The sequence below is a fragment of the Pararge aegeria genome, chromosome 8, assembly GCF_905163445.1.
Source record: "Pararge aegeria chromosome 8, ilParAegt1.1, whole genome shotgun sequence".
In the NCBI taxonomy this organism is placed as follows: domain Eukaryota; kingdom Metazoa; phylum Arthropoda; class Insecta; order Lepidoptera; family Nymphalidae; genus Pararge; species Pararge aegeria.
The window spans coordinates 7,352,924-7,374,197 of NC_053187.1; the positions used below are offsets into that span (position 1 = coordinate 7,352,924).

The 21,274-nt window shown below is 33.2% G+C and overlaps 3 protein-coding genes across 4 annotated transcripts; 2 read left to right on the top strand and 1 right to left on the bottom strand.

Moving 5' to 3' along the window:
* Positions 1 to 38: 38 nt before the first annotated feature.
* On the top strand, positions 39 to 1,405 carry LOC120625836 (probable tRNA N6-adenosine threonylcarbamoyltransferase, mitochondrial). The gene has a single exon (XM_039893073.1). The coding sequence runs from the start codon at positions 182 to 184 to the stop codon at positions 1,391 to 1,393; it is 1,212 nt and encodes a 403-aa protein (XP_039749007.1). The 5' UTR covers positions 39 to 181; the 3' UTR covers positions 1,394 to 1,405.
* A 242-nt stretch (positions 1,406 to 1,647) lies between these two features.
* On the bottom strand, positions 1,648 to 3,174 carry LOC120625837 (protein stunted). Of its 2 annotated transcripts, XM_039893075.1 has the most exons (4): positions 3,015 to 3,174; positions 2,804 to 2,934; positions 2,629 to 2,656; positions 1,648 to 1,944 (listed from the first exon to the last, which is right to left on the bottom strand). In XM_039893075.1, exons 1-3 carry the CDS (start codon positions 3,041 to 3,043, stop codon positions 2,643 to 2,645), a joined length of 174 nt encoding a protein of 57 aa, XP_039749009.1. In that variant the 5' UTR covers positions 3,044 to 3,174; the 3' UTR covers positions 1,648 to 1,944; positions 2,629 to 2,642. The 2 variants fall into 2 exon arrangements, with proteins under 2 accessions (XP_039749009.1, XP_039749008.1); XM_039893074.1 differs by lacking the exon at positions 2,629 to 2,656.
* A 1,243-nt stretch (positions 3,175 to 4,417) lies between these two features.
* LOC120625683 lies at positions 4,418 to 21,274 on the top strand. The gene is made up of 17 exons (XM_039892807.1): positions 4,418 to 4,582; positions 5,937 to 6,111; positions 6,733 to 6,828; positions 7,540 to 7,703; positions 9,000 to 9,124; positions 9,817 to 9,943; positions 10,198 to 10,337; positions 11,438 to 11,589; positions 13,472 to 13,577; positions 14,469 to 14,569; positions 15,908 to 15,910; positions 19,385 to 19,536; positions 19,669 to 19,793; positions 19,881 to 20,007; positions 20,111 to 20,253; positions 20,358 to 20,515; positions 20,884 to 21,274. The coding sequence occupies exons 2-17, from the start codon at positions 5,949 to 5,951 to the stop codon at positions 20,985 to 20,987; spliced, it is 1,986 nt and encodes a 661-aa protein (XP_039748741.1). The 5' UTR covers positions 4,418 to 4,582; positions 5,937 to 5,948; the 3' UTR covers positions 20,988 to 21,274.

Here is a 21,274-nt window from a genome sequence, read left to right on the forward strand (position 1 = left end):
TAAACAAGAATTGAATTGAATTGAATAAATTTTATTATTTTTAAATAACACTAGCATTCTAATTCATAACGATAGACATTCGTATGCGTTCTGAAATGTGTTTGTCAAGAAGTTTATACAATATATAATTTTAGGTTATGATTTACTCGGTTTTTATTTATTAAAACAAGTAAATGACATTATGCTGTGCTTAAAATATATATATAGAATAACAAAAAAAAGAAGCAGAATATATCCAATAGAAAAGAAATATCTATCCACTGTTTTGGGCATAGAAACATCATGTGATGATACTGGTTGTGCAGTACTAGATGAAAAAGGAAATATCTTAGGAGAATCTCTCTATTCGCAAAACCTTTTTCACCTTAGATGTGGGGGAGTCAATCCAGTTATAGCTAGAGACTTGCATCGTGATAATATTGATTTAGCTGTGAATGAAGCTTTAGACATGGCAAAATTAAGCCTGAAAGATATTGATGCAATAGCTGTAACAGTTAAACCTGGCCTTCTAATAAGTTTACAGATAGGCGTTAAGTATGCCATGTATCATGCAAGAACTCATAATAAATTGTTAATACCAATACATCACATGGAAGCTCATGCTTTAGTTGCTAGAATGTATTATAATATATCATTTCCATTTCTTACTCTGCTGATATCTGGAGGAAATTCCATGCTTGCACTTGTAAAGAATGTGGATGATTTCCTATTGTTGGGTGACACATTAGATAATGCTCCTGGTGAAATTTTAGACAAAGCAGCAAGAAGAATGAAGTTAAGAAATATACCTGCATACTCAAAATTAGCAGGGGGACAATCTATAGAAATGGCAGCAAGACATTCTATAAACCCCTATCTATTTAAATTTCCATTACCCTTGGCAAGAAATAGAGATTGTAGTTTTAGTTTCAGTGGCCTAAAAGATGCCTTGATGCAGCATCTCCTACGTAAGGAGAAAGAACATGGTATAGTAGGGGATGGATTGATTCCAGAAGTCAATGATTTATGTGCAGGATTTCAACTAGCTATTGCAGAACATTTAGGCCACAGAACAGAAAGAGCTGTAGTATTTTGTGAGGAAAATAATCTATTAGATAGAAACCACAAAAGTATTGTAGTTTCTGGTGGAGTGGCATGTAATGATTTTATTTTTAAAGGTATCCAATTAATAGGTGATAAACTAGGCTGCAATGTATATAGACCTCCACCTAAAGTATGTACAGATAATGGGATTATGATAGCATGGAATGGCATAGAGAAACTCAAGAAACGAAGCAACTTTGAAAATATCACATTAAAAGATGTTGATCCATCTGCACCGTTAGGAACAAACATTATTGACAAAGTTAAAACTGCAAATATTCATGTCAGGATTACAAGAATAAAAATCTAATATTATTTAAAAGAGTGTTTACTTTCCCCTCAATCTAATTTCCCAATATTACATTTAGTATTGATAAAAAAATCAAAATCTAATATTAATAATTGGCCCACAAGATGACATTAATTGCTTTGTTTGGGCTTTGATAAAAAATATAAGTACTAGGCACTAAGATTCAATGTGGATAATAAATGGTAATATGTTAACAACACTTAATTAAGATCTACTATAAATAAGTGCTATTCTTTACCATAGAAACAGCATGATAAAAATCATAGTATTTATTTAAGGTCTGTCAGTTTTATTTAGCTTAGAGATTTGTGTACAATTCAACTGACACTAATATATATATATCTTCACATTACCATTTTAAGCAAAGTTTATGTTTATTAATAGTTCAATGTATCCAAGTATTTTTTAAATTAAATTAAATAAATTATAAGAAATCTGAACTTTTCACGATAATGTTTATTAGAATAAAGCTATTATACAAGTTAAATTATTCATTATTGATTTTTCTGTTATGCTCATAATCTTCTACTTGGCAGCTTTGTTTTGCAAATCTGTAAAATAAAAGCAATAATTACATAATAGGCAATTTAAAACTTGGGCCTTACATCCATTGCTTAAAACATTGACATACATATAGCAGTATTAATTTTAAATATAAGTTGTGGCTTATACTTTAACAATGTTACAATAATACTGGTTTAAGCAATGGTAGCAAAGGAGCCTGATCCTCAATGATATAAATCACAATCTGCAACTTTGTGTTGTATCATAACTGGATCAAATTTGCATGTAATTCAATGCCATACAAAATTAGGACTGGGAGTGTCAGTTCTATAGGCAAAACCTTTCTAATTGGACTGTTAGTTCCTAAAATAGGGGGGTTCACAAAGTTCAACTTCATTATGTTATTAACAAAGTTTGCCAGATTGGTTAAAATACAAGCCTTTCTGAAAATACAAGCTAAACAAAAATCATTATAAATTTAACTAGTTTTGTTTCATAAATGCATTCAAACATTCATACAAATGCTGCATATCATTGGTATAAATTTCTAATAAAGATGCTTATATTCTGTTAAATTATATGATAAAATTATTTCTATGTTAGTGATGAACACACAATTCTCTAACATTTCTAAATAAATAAACATTGGGACAACACACTGATTATCAGTAGGTATACTAGTAATGTCTATGTTAGCAGATAGTAGAAACCATTCAATATTTTTCGTCTACCTTAGATAGATCAATTAATCCTTTTCATCTGAAAAATTTAAGAACATATAAATAGGTAAAATTAAAAATTATGGAATAAGTAGCCTAAGTCATACGAACTCAGGAATTATTTAAAAAAATATATTCAGTACCTATATTTGGGAAAAAGTTGATCTAGAGTAATAAGGTAACTTACGTGCTGGTCTGCCATTAGCCCAGGGAGTAATACGGACATGTGATTCATCCCGACGTAATGCTTCGGTTCGGAGTTCAGCTTTTAACGATTTTCGCAAAATCTTTGCGGCAATGTTGGAGTAGTTTATGTAACTAAAGAAAGACAATATTATAATAGGTTGGATTTTCACGAATAGCAGATAGATAGGTAATTTTGTAATTAAAGTACTTACTTAAGGCCCACTTGTCTCCAGGCACTCATTTTGAGATGGATTTAATAAACTTTATCGCAAAGTAGAAATGGAATTAAAGACAATCCGAAAATCGAATTCGGAATTTTAAGATGTGATGTAACATGTACGTCTAAATTATTATACTCTCTGGTATAATGACATTGGCACAGATAATTAAAAAGTTGAAACATCAAGATACGTATAGAGTCTATTGGACTTTCGCTCTGAACTTATTACTTAGTCTACGCTCTGAAACTTCTTTTTTGTTTGTTGCACATATGGAGGGTAGAGGGTTGTTGCACATAAGGAGAGTCATCTTATATGGGAGAAAAGAATAGAATAGAATAGAATAGAAAAACTTTATTGCAACACAACAAAAAAAAGGAAAATACAAGGAAAACAGTAATAGGACTTAGTGCTAGGGTGCAAAGGCGGCCTTATCACTAAAAGTGATCTTTTAAAGACAACCTGAGCGTACGAAGCCGATAAAAGAGTGGAAAATGGATGGTGCATAAAGTTACAAAAAAAAAGAAAAAAAAAAAAGAAATGTAATATAAACTTACATGAACATACATACTACATTTACATATTAACTACACAAATACCAACATAAATTTATATATACTATGATAGATATATGTGATATATATTTATGCTATTATAAACTTACATACTACTCAATTACATAGATAAGTAATAATTCTTTAAGCGATGTTTAAACAGGTGAATGGTTTCGGAATGACGTATTTCCCAGGGGAGCGAGTTCCACAGTGTTACAGCTTTAACAGTGAATGACTCGTTATAGCGCTGAGAGCGAGATAAGGGAATCTCAAGCTTGTTGTCATTCGCCGACCGGAGACTGACAAGATGCTGAGAGAAGGAAAAACGCTCTTTAAGGTAAAGCGGAGAGATAGGACTATATAGAAGAGAATAAAGTTGAAAAAGTGTCTAGTTGTTGCGCTAAATAACAGTTCAAAAATCCTCCACAATGGCGCTGGTGGATGCACTTGGTATGGTATGAATGTAACAATCGTAGATGAATTGAAGTATGCCGAGTTAAAAAATTTAATGTCATTATCGACTAAAGTAGTTAATTATTGAGAATTTCAACAACTTACGTTGTACAAAATATTGTGGTAAATATAACCTTACTTCCTTGTATCTCCGTACTTCCTTGTTTATTTTTCAAGCCTACTCTAACAATATTTATATTTGTCGCTTCTTTTAAGAGTTACCCTGATGCAAATGTGGCGCCATCCTAATTTAATACATTTTGACGACACTTTTTCATATACACAGATGACTCTCCTTACCTCTACCCTCCATACCTCTACCCTCCATAGTTGCACAGATATAGACTCACACAGACCAGTACCCAAATAAGTTTATTGCCTTTGTCTGTGATTTGTCATAAATGTCATTTGTAAAAGCTAGTTTGTGACTGTGGTGTGGAATATTTTCTAATTTCAAATAAAAATACATCTATTTCTGAGAATCCAGAGAAATTGACCGTCTTGGCTTACCTTTATATAAATATTTCAAGGAGCCTACATTTTAAGTGTTTTTAGGTATGAATCCAGTACTTGGGTGGTAATACTATTATTTGTTTATTCTACGTGTTCACACTTCGGAAAATCCACTAAACTTTTCACTGTGTACACATATTTAATAAAATTATCTTATAACGGCACAAAGGTAACGGTACAGCTAATAATAGTATCCTTACGGATACTTATAAATAATGATAAACGTGTCACATGTAAATACAACTAGCAGATGTTCACTAAATACTCTTTGATGTTTACGTCCATGCATGTGACAAACCAAATTTTATGTTTTATTATTCAGCCCAACGTATATGTCGGGCAGAACTCCTTATATACTTTTAAAATGTTATGCATGTTAAAGAGATAAATAATCCCCCTTTCACCTCCAACTAGGCAAAAAGATTGTTCTAGTGGTAGTAGGTACAATTGGTGTTGTGTGGCAGTAACCATTGAGTACTGTAATTTTTGTTGATAGTTACACATTCAACATCATTTTTGCATTTGTCATAAAATTACTTTGTTAATTTGTGCACACCATTAAATTCCAATTCACATGATCTATAATCTGTTAGCAGGAATTTAAGATATTTGAGGATTCTTACCTGTGGAAGAAGCCTGTGCCAATCAATGCCACAATTAAATTGTGAGAGTGTTAAGAGATTTCCATTCACTCTCTAATTAGTTAAGGTTTTGGTATAAGGTATGGCATAACCCTATAAATATAATGTTTTATATTTATAGGGTTATGCCATGTGATGCTATGTCATCTATACTAGTACTAGTAATATTATAAAACTGAAAGTTCTATGTTTATTATATATATTAGTTATCTTTAATACACTTATTGTATATGTATTTCACCTCAGAAATTACAAGTCAGATGTGAAAAACTATTGTTCCATAGATAACCTGTTCATAGGGGAGGACTATTAAATTTAATTCAGTCTTATTTCCTTAGTTATTGAAGTTAAACTCACAGGGCACAGTTCGTGGTATAAAGCTAAAGAGTTTGTTATGTTTAAAAGTGCCAATTTTATTTGTGCTAGATATTCTGTTTATCAAAGAAGGTTAAAAAGAGATATTTTAACAACATTTAGATTTTTGGTAAATGTATTATGTATAGTACATATTGACTTGATGTATCATCATCATACATTAAAATATAGCGTTTTAGTTCTAATTACTGTTTTTAATTATTCTGTTATATAATAGCGTAGAGGGGTCATAGTTACCCAATAAAAAATTATTCTTATTATTATTACAGCAACAAAATAAAAATTCAAATTTACCAAGAACAAGAAGAATGGAGTTCTCCTTTTAACCTTCTCAGGTCCAAAGTGCCACTTGTATTTATTTTTAAAGATTACTGTTTTAGAATAAGAATTACATGATGGATTCTGATGGCGAAAGGGAACAACTACTCATTGGTTCTTCTAAACCGAATGTCCAGTGTGATATTGTCAATGAGTGCCAAATGTTTCTAAAAGCTGAAGATGGTGGTGGAGATGCACATAAAAGCATGAATCAAAAGATTGCTCCTGAGAAAAGTGGTAAACAAACACATAAATAATAATACAGTTCTGTAGGTTTTAAAATGATATCTTCAAATAGAATTTTAAAATAATAAAATATTGAATCCAAATCAATGATCACTTATTTTGTTAAAATCTACAAATTCTACAATTGTATTGTGTATTGTGGATAGCTTGTTCTAGTATGGATAGGTTTTTGAAAAAAGAAAGAAAATTAGGAATAACCCCATGGAACAAAATTAAATAAATCACCTATACAAAATTATGTATTGGCTTAGTTGGCACAAAGTTCACTGAGACATTTAGATTCTATTTTGAGTAAAAAGAAATATATTTTTGGTCAGATTATATTTATAAGTAAAAGTTGTATTGCAAAAGTCAATGTGAAATATTGGAATGTAAAAATAAGGTGATCTATAAAGCTACTTATTATGTTGCTTACTGTTAACATCTTGTATGGTTTCCCTGAGGTTTTATAATTTAGTTTGGCTTTGTGGCTCACAGAAGAGTGTGTGTAATCTAATTATTGTGAGAAAAAATGGTGAAGAGAAGAAATGCTAGAAACCGTACTACAAAATTATTTATGAAAATTTTTTTTTGGTTTAAAGGTACATATATGTAATGGTTTTTTTTTTGTAGGTCGATCTAATTTTATCACTCCAACATCATATGAAACAAAAGAGCCACTGTCTAATGATGCTGTAGCAGAATCCAATTCAGAAGTTGTGTCTGATGGTAAACTTTTTGTATATTTTTTAAATAAATTCAATCATGATAATATTAAATATGAGCATATCCAAAGGTTTTATGATGAACATTTCAATTTATTTAGAACTGGTGGTGGTGGAACAATAATAACTGTTTAGGTGCACTCATACAAAAATTATACTATGACTGTGATTTCAAGACAGATCTATAGTTGTTTAGTTTTAGGTTTTTAGTTAGACAGAACTTTGTTGTTACTCAGACTTTAGCATGGTTAGCATGGGCAAAGACAATTATATCCCCGGGGGAAGGATAAAAATCTATCTTCGCCCGCAGCTTTATCAACTCTCAGAGCACTGGCGCAACAAGTACAAGTAGTAATAATATCCAAATAATATATGTGTAATAATAAATAGGGGTAAACTTCTACTATTCCCTGTTCCTGTGCTTTAGAAGGTGGACACGTTAATTATATACCCTGTCAGGGGATACAATTTTTGTATCCTGCCTGTGTTAGCCCTGCTGAAGCAGTTGAATCGGGACAAAGTCTTCAACATAATCTGAGCCATTTTAACACCAACATTGGGTAAAGTCAAAGCACTCTATAGATTTCAGCCTAAGAGTGGGTGTTGCATTAATTGGTATGAAAAGCTTGGATTTGCTCTGCAAACATTCCATACCTTAGAGTTTCACATGTACTACTTGGGTTAATTTTTTATTATCAATCTTTAATTTTTCAAGGGAGTACAAAACAATCTGCTGATGCGATGATTACCACAGACCCCCAAACCACAGATAATGGTCTGCCAAATACTGTTACAGTGCTTGATGCACCAGATGGAGGCAAAGTATATTTGGTTGGCACTGCTCATTTTAGTTTAGAATCACAAGAGGATGTATCTAAGGTAACCAATCTAATTAATGAATGAGTGATATACATGATATGCAGATATATTTTCTTGATTGTCTCCAATCTTGAAAGTTACTTGTTGACTATGGATGTTGATTCCACTGCTTGTAGCTACTGTGTACATAAATCACGTTTACATAACCTCCTGACCTTAAATATTGAAATGTAAATTAAATTAAGTATGATAAGGATGTATATTACATACCTACAATATTATACGCAAGATGCATTGAGTGTAATTTGTATATCTTAAAGCTACTCATGATCACATCAGTAATTTCAGTTTTACAAATGACAATGAATTATCTCTGAAGTTTACTTATCCAAATACTGAAATAACTTTGATTAATAGAGGTCTATGGCAACTTTACATTAATAATTAGTCTTTAACTAGCATATTTTTTTTTGTATATCTAGCAAAAAACTAACACGAACAAAATTTGTTTTGCGGTTCATTAGGAAAAGGATATTTTTGTTAATTAAATCAAATTATCGTTTAACTTTAATACTTGGCTAGTTGTTTTAAGGGTTCCATACTGATTAACGACATTTTACGGTTTCATCATATCTAAATACGAGCACAAAGCAAATTTACCACAAATAAAGTAGGTTATTGTCTAGCATAATAATTGACCAAGACCAAGTCAATCGTAAGTAAAGTAGCTAAAGTGTGTCAGACACTAAGTTATTTACTAATGTACACACCACTTTGTCTGCACTGGTTAATTTTCCGGCGAGTTCCCAACAAGTCACATCCAATTGTGTCACACTGGCTTTTTGTAAATTTTTTCCCTATCAAGAGTGTGACTCCGTGGAAAAAAAATCCAGCAAGTCACCCTTATTTACTTGTATGGGTGATAATCATAGCTAAATTAGCCAGGCTATTTCACGAACCCCTATCGACAATACATAAAAGTTGTGTATTTATGTCAGAGAAATTAAATCCTTCTAATATTATAAATGCGAAAGTTTGTTGGTATGGATGGATGGATGTTTGTTTTTTACTCTTTCACGCAAAAACTACTGAACCAATTTGACTGAATTTCGGAATGGAGATAGATTATACCCTGGATTAACACATAGGCTACTTTTTATACCGGGAAAATGGACGGTTCCCACGGGATTTATGAAAAACCAAAAATATGGGTACGGACCCGCGAGCAAAAGTTAGTAGCAGCTAAATTTTCATGCATTTCAATTAATTGTAGGGTAAAATAACTTAGGTTTTTGAATACCATACTTAATTGTTTTAACATGGTGGAGTGATAAATGTATTGTAAAATATTTTTAGGTGATACAGCATGTCTGTCCTCATGTTGTTATGGTAGAGCTTTGTGAACAAAGAACTAATATTCTATTGTTGGACGAGGAAGTTATATTGAGGGAGGCTAAAAATATTAATATTTCAAAAATTAGGTAAGTATTCTTACTATTATGTGTCTAATATCAAAACTTATTCTTAAGTTTCTTTAAATATTAAAATACTTTCCTAGTGTCTTAGTTAAGTTGTTTTTTTATAGTTGATCTAAGACAAAAAGTGTTATCAAAACATGATTTTGCAGTAGTAGACACTATTCGACACAAGTGTTTACCTAAATTATTAATTGAAAACACCCTGTTGAAGTATTTATAAAGGAGGTTTTTTTTGGAATTACCGAAATGGTATATATAATGGTTCATAAAATACGTGAGATGTTTAATACACTTATAATTAAACTCTCAGCAATATTGATTACAAGTTTTTTTTACGACTATTAAATAAAAGCTAGTAATCAATTGCTACTAGTATAGCATGAAGCCAATTTTTTTTTTCTTTTTACAATCCAACGTCGTAAGAAAACCACATTTTGCCAAATCTCACGTGAAATGAGGGGATGGGAGCCCTCCCCCATCCCCCAATCTCGGTTGAATAAAATCTTACGACATCTCACCATGGGGGGGAGGGACCGAAAATTAAATAAAACCTCACGTAATTAATGGACGGTCCCTAAGGTTTAAATGCGGCGCCACATAACGCATTTTCGGTTACATATTCCAGCGTGTCGGAAACTTTTTCCCGATTTGAGGATAAACAAAAAATATATAAATGGTTATTTGTAATTCGGCAGGGCTACAATGGCTCAAAACGGCGTGTTCAATGGTCTGATGTACATTTTGTTGCTCAATATGTCTGCGCACATCACCCGGGAACTCGGCATGGCGCCGGGTGGCGAGTTTAGACGTGCTATGGCTGAGGTAGGTGATAATAATTACAGTAACACAAGAACTACACCCAGTGGCGTGCACTTCATACATGCACGAAAGCACTGCCTACCCTAAAATTGATTACATAACTCGTATAGGAGGAGGATTTCTGCCGTTTTATGCAATTTTCTTGGACACTAAAACTGAAGCTATAATTATGATCTTTTAACTGCCTTTAAAAAATTGATACATTCTGACGTTCATACGTCTTTTGTCGTTAATTCGACATATCTACTTGTTTCCAGGCCAAGAAGATCCGAAACTGTATCGTCCAGTTAGGCGATCGCGCAATAGACATCACTTTACACAGAGCTATTGCGTCTCTATCTTGGGGTCAAACGATACGGTTTATCTGGCATTTGCTCACATCCAATCAAAATATTAGGTAAGTCATGATGGTGAAGAAGACGTTGACATCTAAGTTATATAATAATGGCGTTCCATCACCAGAAAATAGCGTCAATAGACCTCCAATTCGTGGACCCGTAGTTCCCTTGTATAGTCCAACAAAAACTGGCCCTGTAACCAATATTTATTATATATATAATATTATATTTCCATTAGGTATATAACAATAATGAAGCAGTGATAGCGCATTAGGTACGAGCTCGACTTCACTTTCTGGGGACAGAGTTCGAATCCCAGCTCGCACCCTTTTCTAAGTTATATGCGTTTTAAGTAATTTAAATATAACTTGCTTCAACGGTGAAGGAAAACATCGTAATGAAACCTACATGCCTGAGAGTTCTACATAATGTTCCCAAAGGTGTGTGGACTCCGACAAAACGCACTGCGCCAGCGTGGTGGACCACAGCCTTAACTCCTTCTCGTTGTAGGAGGCGACCCATTCTCTGTAGTGGACCGGAAATGGGTTGATGTGGTCATAAAACAGTAATGTTGACGTCACTGCCTTGCTAATGAAAATGAGAACTTTTCGACGTTTTGTTTTAAACCGAGTTTAAGGCCTTGCATCTGCTTTACTTACGTATTGTTTTTTTTCTATAAGAACGAGGCACGTAGGAAAGAAGTAAGATATTTAGGTAGAGCTGAACAAAATTCTAAGAGATGGCTTATACATAAAGTCTATTTTTTCTAACTTGTCTTACTATATAAACAATCTTTTCTTTTCATGACTTTTTAGTGAAAATTATGATATAAAAATAGTGGATAATTAAAATAAAATAAAAATGGATATTCTTTATGATTGTATCCTTTTTTTAATATTTTCAAAACAACCTTTACAATAAAATTAATAAGACATGAAACAAAATGTGGAGTGTATATATATAGATTGTTGAAGTGTTTACTGGAACCTTGTACTGAAGAGCTGATTAAAGATGTTCTAATGCCAATTTTTTTAACCTGTAGCACTTATAAACAAATATAAATAAATATCATAGTGATAAATTAGAGCATGAGAGACCTTGAGTATTTTTATGGCCATTTTCGAAATTACGATTCCGCATCAATCGACTTCGTTTCCAGCTTAGAAGAGGTAGAGAGATGCAAACAGAAGAAAATGCTTGAGGACATGTTGGAGGAGATGGCGGAAGAGTTCCCGGCGCTAAAGCGTGTTTTCGTGGTTGAGAGGGACATGTATCTGTGTCATTCGCTACAAATCGCCGCCCTGCAAGCACGTGAGTGGCTATTTAACCAACTTCCAAAAAAGGAGGCGGTAGTCAATTCAACTGCATGTTCGTTAAGGCCAATTCACATCAAACGAGTTAATACTAAGTTAAAGTAAAAGTCAAAAATATCTTTATTCAAGTAGGCCCATAGATGGAACTTATGATGAGTAAAAGACATGAGAAATGTGTACACGGTAGTGAGATGATAGCGATAACCATATTCGTAAACTTACTAATGCTGCGAGGGTTCCAAAAGCATCCTGGTCTAAGAAGAAGTCCACAACAAACTTAGCCGAGTGTTCTTTTTTGTTATCCTGGCTAAGCAACCTGGTTAGAGCTATTGCTCACACCCAAGCTTTTTTATCGATTAAGTAGTCCTTTATACTATAATAGAATTTTTATATTTAAGAGACATCTCCAAGATGTCATTCTATCGCCACTCTAAAAATTCAAAATTCATTTATTTCAAGTAGGCCTAATTAATAAGCACTTTTGAAAAGTCAAGTCAGTCTGTTTGTAGTGACTCTATCACCGGTTCGGAAGGCAGATTCCACTGAGAAGAGCTGGCAAGAAACTCAGCAGATTGCTCTTTTCCAACATCATTTCAAAGTTTAACAATCTTTAGAATTTTTCTGTTTTTTGAGAGATGAGAGCGGAGTGGCCTGCTTCCAAGCAACCTTGTTGTTAAGGAATTCATCAATCGTGTAGTAACCACGATTCGTTAAATGTGTTTTAATATATTGTTTAAACTTCGGTAAAGGTAGATTTAATATTAATCATGTTACAAAAGCATATACCATCCCCACAAAGGATTTCTGTAATTTTCTCTGACCATATGCAGGTATCACTAATTTATGTCCGTTTCTAGTTAGTCGACTGTTTATATCAACATTTTGTTTATAATTACTTATGTTTTGTTTAAATTAAATTATTATAAATATATTGCGAGGCTACTGTAAGTATACCTATTTCTTTAAATTTGGTACGAAGGGATTTGCGTGTTCCAAGTTCATGTATAGATCGCACAGCTCTTTTCTGTAGCAGTTTTCAACAAAATTCTTTAAGAGAAATCAGACGTAAGGCATTCTGTCGTTGTTCTGTCTGCGTTCGCAAGATTCTATGGAATATTTTAAGAATGCTCGCTTGATATAAACTGCATTAAAGCATTCGAACAGTTGCCTAGACCATTCTTGCTTGTACTTGTTGTGCTCGCTCCCCGGAGCGGTCTCTTAAAAGCGTCCGTTCGACTGAGCTAAACATTTTCCCAAGAATTCTTGTTCTTGGTTCTTATTCCGGATCGCCATTACTTTGGTGTAAGCGTTGGAGCTTTCGTTTACACCAAAGAATTAATGCTCTTTTCTAGCTCTGGCTCTTTGCTCTCTTGGTGTAAATGCCCCTTTACGCGTTTACCCCGCATATTATAAAAGTATTTTGATAATGCCTTTATTGTTTTACTAAACATATATGTTGCCATATCTGGTGGTCGCATTTCAATTTGGCAAAGATTGAATCTTCGGAGATTAAGGAAGTAACTCGTTTATATTAAGAACGTAACTCCTTAATGGATTAGAGTAAATCGCTCGCCATCAGTGTTGATAGTTTAGTAAGATTAGGTTTTTTTTTATGACGTATGATTTGTTACTATTATTTTACTAGTGAGTTTCTTATTTTAGCAACTAATAAAAACTTAGTTAAGCTGTCTAAGCATGCTTGCTTGTGCGGTGCGGCTGTGATTATATCCGCACACCTCTAGGTAGCACACCTAGCGGAATTTTGTGAAATAAAAATCAGTCGTAACAAATTATAAACTTTAAATAGTGTAATATTAAGTCCATTTTTCTTTGACTACTTGACTAGTCTCCAGCCTATGGTAACTTCATTTACGTAATAGGTCGGGAGCCCTGCAGAATAGTGGGCGTAGTCGGAATCGGACATGTCGCGGGCATTGTTGAACATTGGGGGAAAATTGAACCGCAGGACATAACTCCACTGCTCAAGTAAGTATTCTCATATCTGTCAATTTTTTATCTGTACCTTGTTTTCCTATAGGTATTAATAAGTTAAAATTAAGTGGAAAATCTCCTATAAACAGGGAACCACAATGCAGACAGCGAACGAAAAAAACATTGGAATCGTCCTTTATAACGTATTGTCCTTCGATATGAGTACCAATCAGCCTTTATAAAATACATGGCTGGTTTTTTTTTTAATCCACCACAAGTTATCCCTTGACTGCAATCTCAGCTAGTGGTAAGTGATGATGCAGTCTGAGATGGTAGCGGACTAACCTGTTAGGGAGTATGGCAGTTATATTAAACACATACTCCTAATCGGTTTCTACGCGAAGCCTCCCACCAGACCAGAGAAAATTCAGAAATTTTAAATTCTCAAATTCCTCCTGCGGAACCTACCATTCATAGCGCTCACCGTTGCGCTAGGGAGCTTGCTGTCTGAGGTTCTACTATACGTCATGCAGCACGGGATTAGCCGTGATTGGATGGCAGTTAATATGCCAGCATTGGGACTGGCGAATTGAATGCATGCGTGGCACACTTCATATGCCACTCCCACTTAGGCTATGTTGTCCCTGCTTTCTGAGTCCAGGGCACTGAAAAACATTCATGTTCATCACACAAACACTGTTCGATTCCTATAACTGGACAGTATTTTTGTGATGAACATGAATGTTTTTCAGTGTATGGGTGTTTATCTATATTATTCATAGAATTATTCATCAGTTATCTTAGTAGTACCCATAACACAAGCTACGCTCACTTAGGGACTAGATGGCGATGTGTGTATTGTCGTAGTATATTTATTTATTATTATTATTATTTATGCTTGCACAGTGCCTAAAGTATGGCTTCATTGGTTATATTTGTGAACAGAATCCCCCCGCCGTCATTATCGACTCGCATCATCCGCGTGTCCGTGCGAGCGGCGTGTGCGGGCGCGGTGTTGTTTGCTGTATACAAACTGACCCCGCGCCGTTGGTTGCCCTGATGCCACTCACGACGACCCCCGTCATCCGTTCTACGCCGGTGAGTAAGTTTTTTTTTTATTCCGCGGGGAAATGCGTTTACGCACAGTTCTATTACGGAAATATAGAGAAAAACTTTCTCCGCTTAAAAAAAAAAAGAGTGTGTGGAACTCCTGGTATGCCAGACTACCCTCTAAAACCGGATACTGCCCAACTGGTGCTTTTACTGCGTAACATCTTTTTTTCACGTTATTTTTATATCTATTAATTTGATATATATACTAGCTGTTGCCCGCGACTTCGTCTGCGTTTGATTTTGTTTTTTGATTGTTGATTAAAAAAAATTAAAGTACTTAGTATTGCTAAGCCTTAAATGAGGGGTTTGCTGCTGTCCGCTGAGGAGTTCTGTCCTCTATCTCCAACTACATTTTGGGCAAAATTAAATACATATTATAACCTCTATAGTACAAAAATAATTATTTAAATCGGTTATAATTTGTCGCAGTTATGGTTTAAAATCGTCAAACCCTCTTTCCCTCTCCCAAAGGAACCGAGCTTAATGTCGGGATAAAAAGTATCCTATATTACTGCTAAGACTTCCAAAAATATTTGTACAAAGTTTCATGAGGACAAGTTAGGTAGTTTTTGCGTGAAAGCGTAACAAACAAACTTACATTGACATTTATAATATTAGTAGGGAAAACTTACATTGACATTTATAATATTAGTAGGATATTAATTATAACATGCTAAGGGCTTTTATTTATCATAAAAATAAACTATTTTCCACCCTTGTAATAATAAAAATATTTCAGAAACCATTATAATCAGCATATTAAGCAGAGTTTTTCTTTATTTTCAGCATAGTTGAAGGAATGGTTACGCTTACAGAACTAACAAAGACTTCATTTGTCTCAAGATATAAATAAAGCAAATATCAGGTCTATATATATTTTTGTAATAAGACATCCTAAAGCAACGCCAGCAAGACCTGATACAGAACAACCATTGTCGTGTATAGTAACAGAAAATAATTATAAAAATTAATCTTAATTTGCTGTACTCCGCGAACAGCAGGAGAATCTGCATGGTGTAGTTTATGATTACTTCAATCTGTATACTCCACGCCAAACAGATCCTCGGCAATGTATCCTCCACGCACGTTTCGCTCCGATCTTAACAATTATTCATTGTAAAGTCAACATCTCCTGAGGATGCTCCGGTTTCGGAGCGAAACGTGAAGCGAAGCGAAATTAAGCTTAATTTTCATAATATAATACGGATTTCCGCAAAGTAACGGCTGCTTCTATCCAACAGTAATTGACACAAGAACCCAGAACAGTTAAGCCAGTTCATTAAAAAATAACACCGGAAATTGCTTACATTCTTTATCTAGTCTTGCTGGTCTTACTTTAGTCTAGGATATCTATGGTGAGACCAAAATATACTGTATAAAAAATGGACATTAAATTTATCAAACTCTAAAGAATATTGTGTAATAGTGAACGGAATATTTCTTTCTAAGTTACTATTGTTATATCGTTATAGTTACAAAAAGTCCTTATTTAAGTAATTAAATCTGATTTTTATATTATGGTTACGATTAAAATTAAATACTTAATTTTTTTCATTATTATTTTTGTGTACTTTTGTGTTGTGTGTGTTTTTAGTGTTTTAACACAGGTAAATAAGGGTATTTACTTGTGTTACATATTTAGTTTTGTTTCATTGTGTTTGACAATTAAGTTTTATGTATGAATAAGTACTGTGATAATTTAAAATTGGTAAAAATTTAGACCTTCCATCCAATTAGCCAATAAACTGTGTACTTCACAAATATATCTCTTGTAGTGATATTAACCTCGTATCTGTTAAACTCGTTAATCTTTCATATTGTTGATCTGCACTTTTGTGCTCATATAAAAGTGTGAGAGAAAGACAATTTGAACATATTTTTTTCGTTTTGTTGAGGTTCTTACAAAAAAAGACTATTAGATAAACCCCACAAGGGACAGCTGAAAAATCGAAATTGGTGATTATGTACGGAAATAAATTATCTCTTAAGAATAGTTACAATCAATTCAATTTTAGGTGTTACGAATTTCACCGAGTGCTCTAATTATTCAACATTGTTCGCGAATTTATAGTTATATAGATTTAGTATATTTAAAATATTCTCAACGGTTGCTAAAAAAAAAAAGGAAACTAATGCAAACCCCAGTCCTCTATAAAGCATATGAGTACATAAATTAATAATTAAATTTGTAATAACTACATAAAATGTTATTATATTCTAATTTATATTAAAGAAGTAACCTATTTTTTCGGGACAATATTAGTTTGGAAGTAGATATAGTTAGCTAGAAACGAATTTTATAGAAAATTAAAATCTTAATTAGGTAAATAACGTGAGAATTTTTAAGTTACTAATTATTAATAATGCACTGATTATGAGAGTATGTTGTTTTTCTTAGTACATAATGATTCTAGTGTGCTATGTGTTGGTTCTTACAATTGAGGCTGTATTAAGGAGGTGAGAGGCCAAGTTTGTAGTGGTCAATGCACACACCCTTCATACGATATTTTTCAACACTCTTGCGAGGTACAATGAACATTAAGGTTTATGAACTGTGAAATTTATAATTTCTTATTTCTTTCGGCGATCACGAAATATTTTTCCCACACAGATTACGTTAACCATTTTTTCGCGCGCTACGATGTGTGTATGTATTGGCAATGCTGGAATAAAGCTCCGAAAAATAGACATACAGCCGATATTTTAAAAAATGCCTTAAACTTTCTATTAATAAAACAAATAAATACGTCAGATTAATATTCACATAATTGTAAATATTGAGATAAAATTAAATACAATTAAAAGGAAATACAATTTATTTATTTCAGAAAATGTGAACTATTTTTAGCAGCATAAAAACTCTTGGTACCGATTTGAAAAATAAAACCCGCGTGTTTAATATATTGGACGAATAGGCCTCCAAGAGATATAATGACACCCAAGTTACGAGCAAGTGTGATGAAAAATTATGTTATGAGCGTTATTATAAAAAATACTGAATTTTAAACTATAAGTACGAAATAAATTAAGTATATATATAATAATATTGACATTTTTATTTCCCTTTCATATTAAATCAAAATTGGAGCCATGTGAATTTAAGTTGTATTAAATTTTTATAGGGGTATTTCATTATAAAACAATTCAAACTAAGTACTAATGAGGCTCATATAGCTGGAAACAAATAATATATTTTTTTTCCAAGGACAATAACAAACGTAGACTGAGAGCTTTTCTGTTCAGTGTGTTGTGTATTGACTTTTGAAATATGTGTATTCGTCATAATATCATCTTCTTTTTTTGCTTTTTTGGCTTTTAGGTGTGCCCATAATATCATAACACACTCAAATCTTAATTTAAAAAGTTAGATAAAAATGCTCTCACGAGGCAGAAAGTTTTATTACTATCGGCAGAGTGCAGGGAGTGACGAGCAAGTATAATCTATGGTTTTTTTATGTCTCCTTTCTTATTGTAAGATAATGGTCCCCTTGATACCAGTAATAACGAATATATTATAGGGATGGGATACTAAAATTGTATATTAGCGGAATATCGGGAGTCAGGTGGAAACTATGACTAAAATACGTTTAGAAACTATGACTAAAATACGTTTATAAGTTACAACTACCTCAACGCTCAAGTGTTAGTATGTACTTACTAATCACGAGGTCCGAAGAAAAAATATTTATATTGAGTGCTCTGTCATAGGAAAAAGGGTCCTACAACTTATTGTAGTGTTTATATTGTCTTTGACGTTGCACCATGTTGGAGTACTAGTGAGATGAAACTTAATAGTAAACATTCGTTTACGTCACGAAAAAACAGTTTGTCACGGTCAAAACGAGACGTCTGAGATGGAGTAGCTAAATTACTGTTTAATTTAATTTAAATTTCTATGTGAACTTGGATAACGATGATTACTTATAATACAAAATTTCTGTGTAATTTTTTTTTAACGAAACATGAGATTTACGACTTGCGTGGCGCTCAAACGGATATTGTTTACAGGAAAAAATTTTGTGAATGTTTATCAAGGGAACTCTTCATTTAATTGTAAGCATTATAACTGGGTACAGTCCGATTCAAAATTTATTGCTTTCAGAACGTCGTGCGTTTTGTTGGGCAGAACTCAAATTTAGGTCTCAAACTAATCCGCGGGTTAGTAAATTTGACTACCTGCGCGAACCTGCAATCGCAGCTAACTTGCGCGACGATGTAAAGTTTGAATCGGATTGTACTTTAATGTAGGGTCCGATGACGAGACGATGATCGAGAAGTCGATGTCGAGTTACTAGATGTTGCTATCACCTTTTGCGTTTGCGTTGGTCTTGGGTTTATAAAAATCCCACGGGAACCGTTAGTCTTCCCGGTCTTAAGCATATCCTTGATCCGTCTTCAGGTTGTATTCTGTTGGTTGTTGTGTGTAGCATTCCCTTATGATTGGTTAAACTGTTACACAGCCGTGCAGAGCTTAATTATCATAAGTTTTTTAATTAATAATGATCTTAAGTTAATGTTTGATGAATTTGTGTTTGTCTCGAGAATGCATGGTATCTCTGTGGCAAATTTCATTAAGATTGGTGTAGATTGGTGCGGATGAGCGGATGAGCCGAATGTATTGATTAACAAATAATTAATGCACTCTATCGTAATTTATAATATTAGTCAAAAACTTTAGGAATTAGTAGAATTAAAAAGGGTATTACTATGGTAAATATTAGTTTTAAGTTATGTATATATATTTTTAGTTGCTTGGCCTACACTCTCCCGTGGCGCCGGAGGCCTTGCTAAACTCGACCTGCCGTCCTCCGCAACTTTATTACAAAATAATAAAAATGGAACAGTTGTTCTCCTCGGGACTGTACATTTCAGTAAACAATCGGTGGAGGATGTCAGTAAGGTATTATTTTAATTTTTAACCGAATGATAATTTATTACCTTCTTACTGAAATAAGAAATGACTTGTCTAAGAATAAGTATTATAGTTAATTATTTATGCAGGGTCATTAATGTCGTACATATTTTGATACAGATAGTAAAACAACTAAATCCAAATGGAATTCTGATAGAGTTATGCCGGCAGAGAGTTTCCCTATTGGAGCTAGATGATCAGAAATTCTTAGAAGATGCTAAAAACTTAGACGCGAAGAAAATTAAGTAAGATAGTATTATCTGTGTATCATAAGTAATCAATTACACAAGCTAAACAGAGACTTCAAAAATAAATTAATATTTACCTTACAGGAATGCAGTAAAAGGGCAAGGCTTGGTTTCTGGAATGCTTCATGCAATGTTACTTAAAACGTATGCGGACATTGCTAAAGAATTAGGTGTTGCACCAGGGGGAGAGTTTAGACGGGCTTATCAAGAGGTGTATAACATTAAGAATGTTTTATGCAATTAATTAATATGGGGATACTAAAAATAATTTTGTTATACAAAAGCACTCTTCTAAAAAAATCTTTTTTGTTTAGATGAAGAAAATACCGGGTTGCAAGTTGTTTCTTGGAGATCGCCCTATTCAGATTACAATATCAAGAGCATTTCAATCTTTAAGTATTATGGAACTTGGTCAAGTTCTTTATCATCTCACAAAATCAAATCCCAAACCGTTAAAGTACGTTATATATACTTTTTTAAATATATATTTTTTTTTCGTAATACATATTGATTAATTTCAAAGAGGATTAATAAAATTAGTAAAGATTAATTGTTTAATAGTAAAACACAATTGGAAAAATATAAAAACAAAGACTACGTTCAGGCCCAATTTGAGGAAATAACGAAAGAAGTGCCCGCCTTCAAGAAAATATTTCATGTGTTTGTTGACGAGCGCGATAGATGCCTAGCGTTTTCTTTGCAAGAGTGTGTTCGCACAGGCAAGTATAATATAGATAGTCTTAGTCGTTAGAGTCGCTTGTAACATAAACCAATGGCAAACCAAACTCAAATGTTATGTGTGAAATGCTGGGCAGACTTCAAGCTAGTAAAATCATCAAATTGATGCTTGCTTTGAACACTCTCATTCCGCACCTGGAGATGCCCCAACTATATCCATTATGGTCCGCATAGTAAAAAAAAAAAAGTGTAATTTACCTGGGTGAACCTAGTGACTTATGAGTGAAGGTAATGGATAAATAATCCTACGGGCAGGCATACTGATATAAAATGATTATGCATTGTGTTCATAGATTTATAACTGAATTGTGATGAATTAACTGCTTTATAGATATTGTATTATTTATAGTTCAAGATCCGCGAGTATTGGCCGTGGTAGGAATGGGTCATGTGGATGGCATAATCAAATATTTCGGTAAAATGAAACAAGAGGACATTGTGCCGTTGTTATAGTGAGTTTTGTTTCCTCTTAAGTTATAGTTGGATAGGAGAAAATCTTAGTATGCCTTTACCTTAGAACAATAGTCAAATGAGATAAAATTTATTAAAAGGTCAGGTAGTCATAAAAACCATGGGTAACAATACCAACATTATTGACACTTTTTTATAATATTTGTAAGGTTGGTATTGTTTGTTTTTGTGGTTATTGTTTGTATTGTATTGCATATAATGACTAATTACTCGTTGCTTTAAAGTATGTATGAATAAATGTACAAGTTTTCGAGGCATTTATTTTTTTG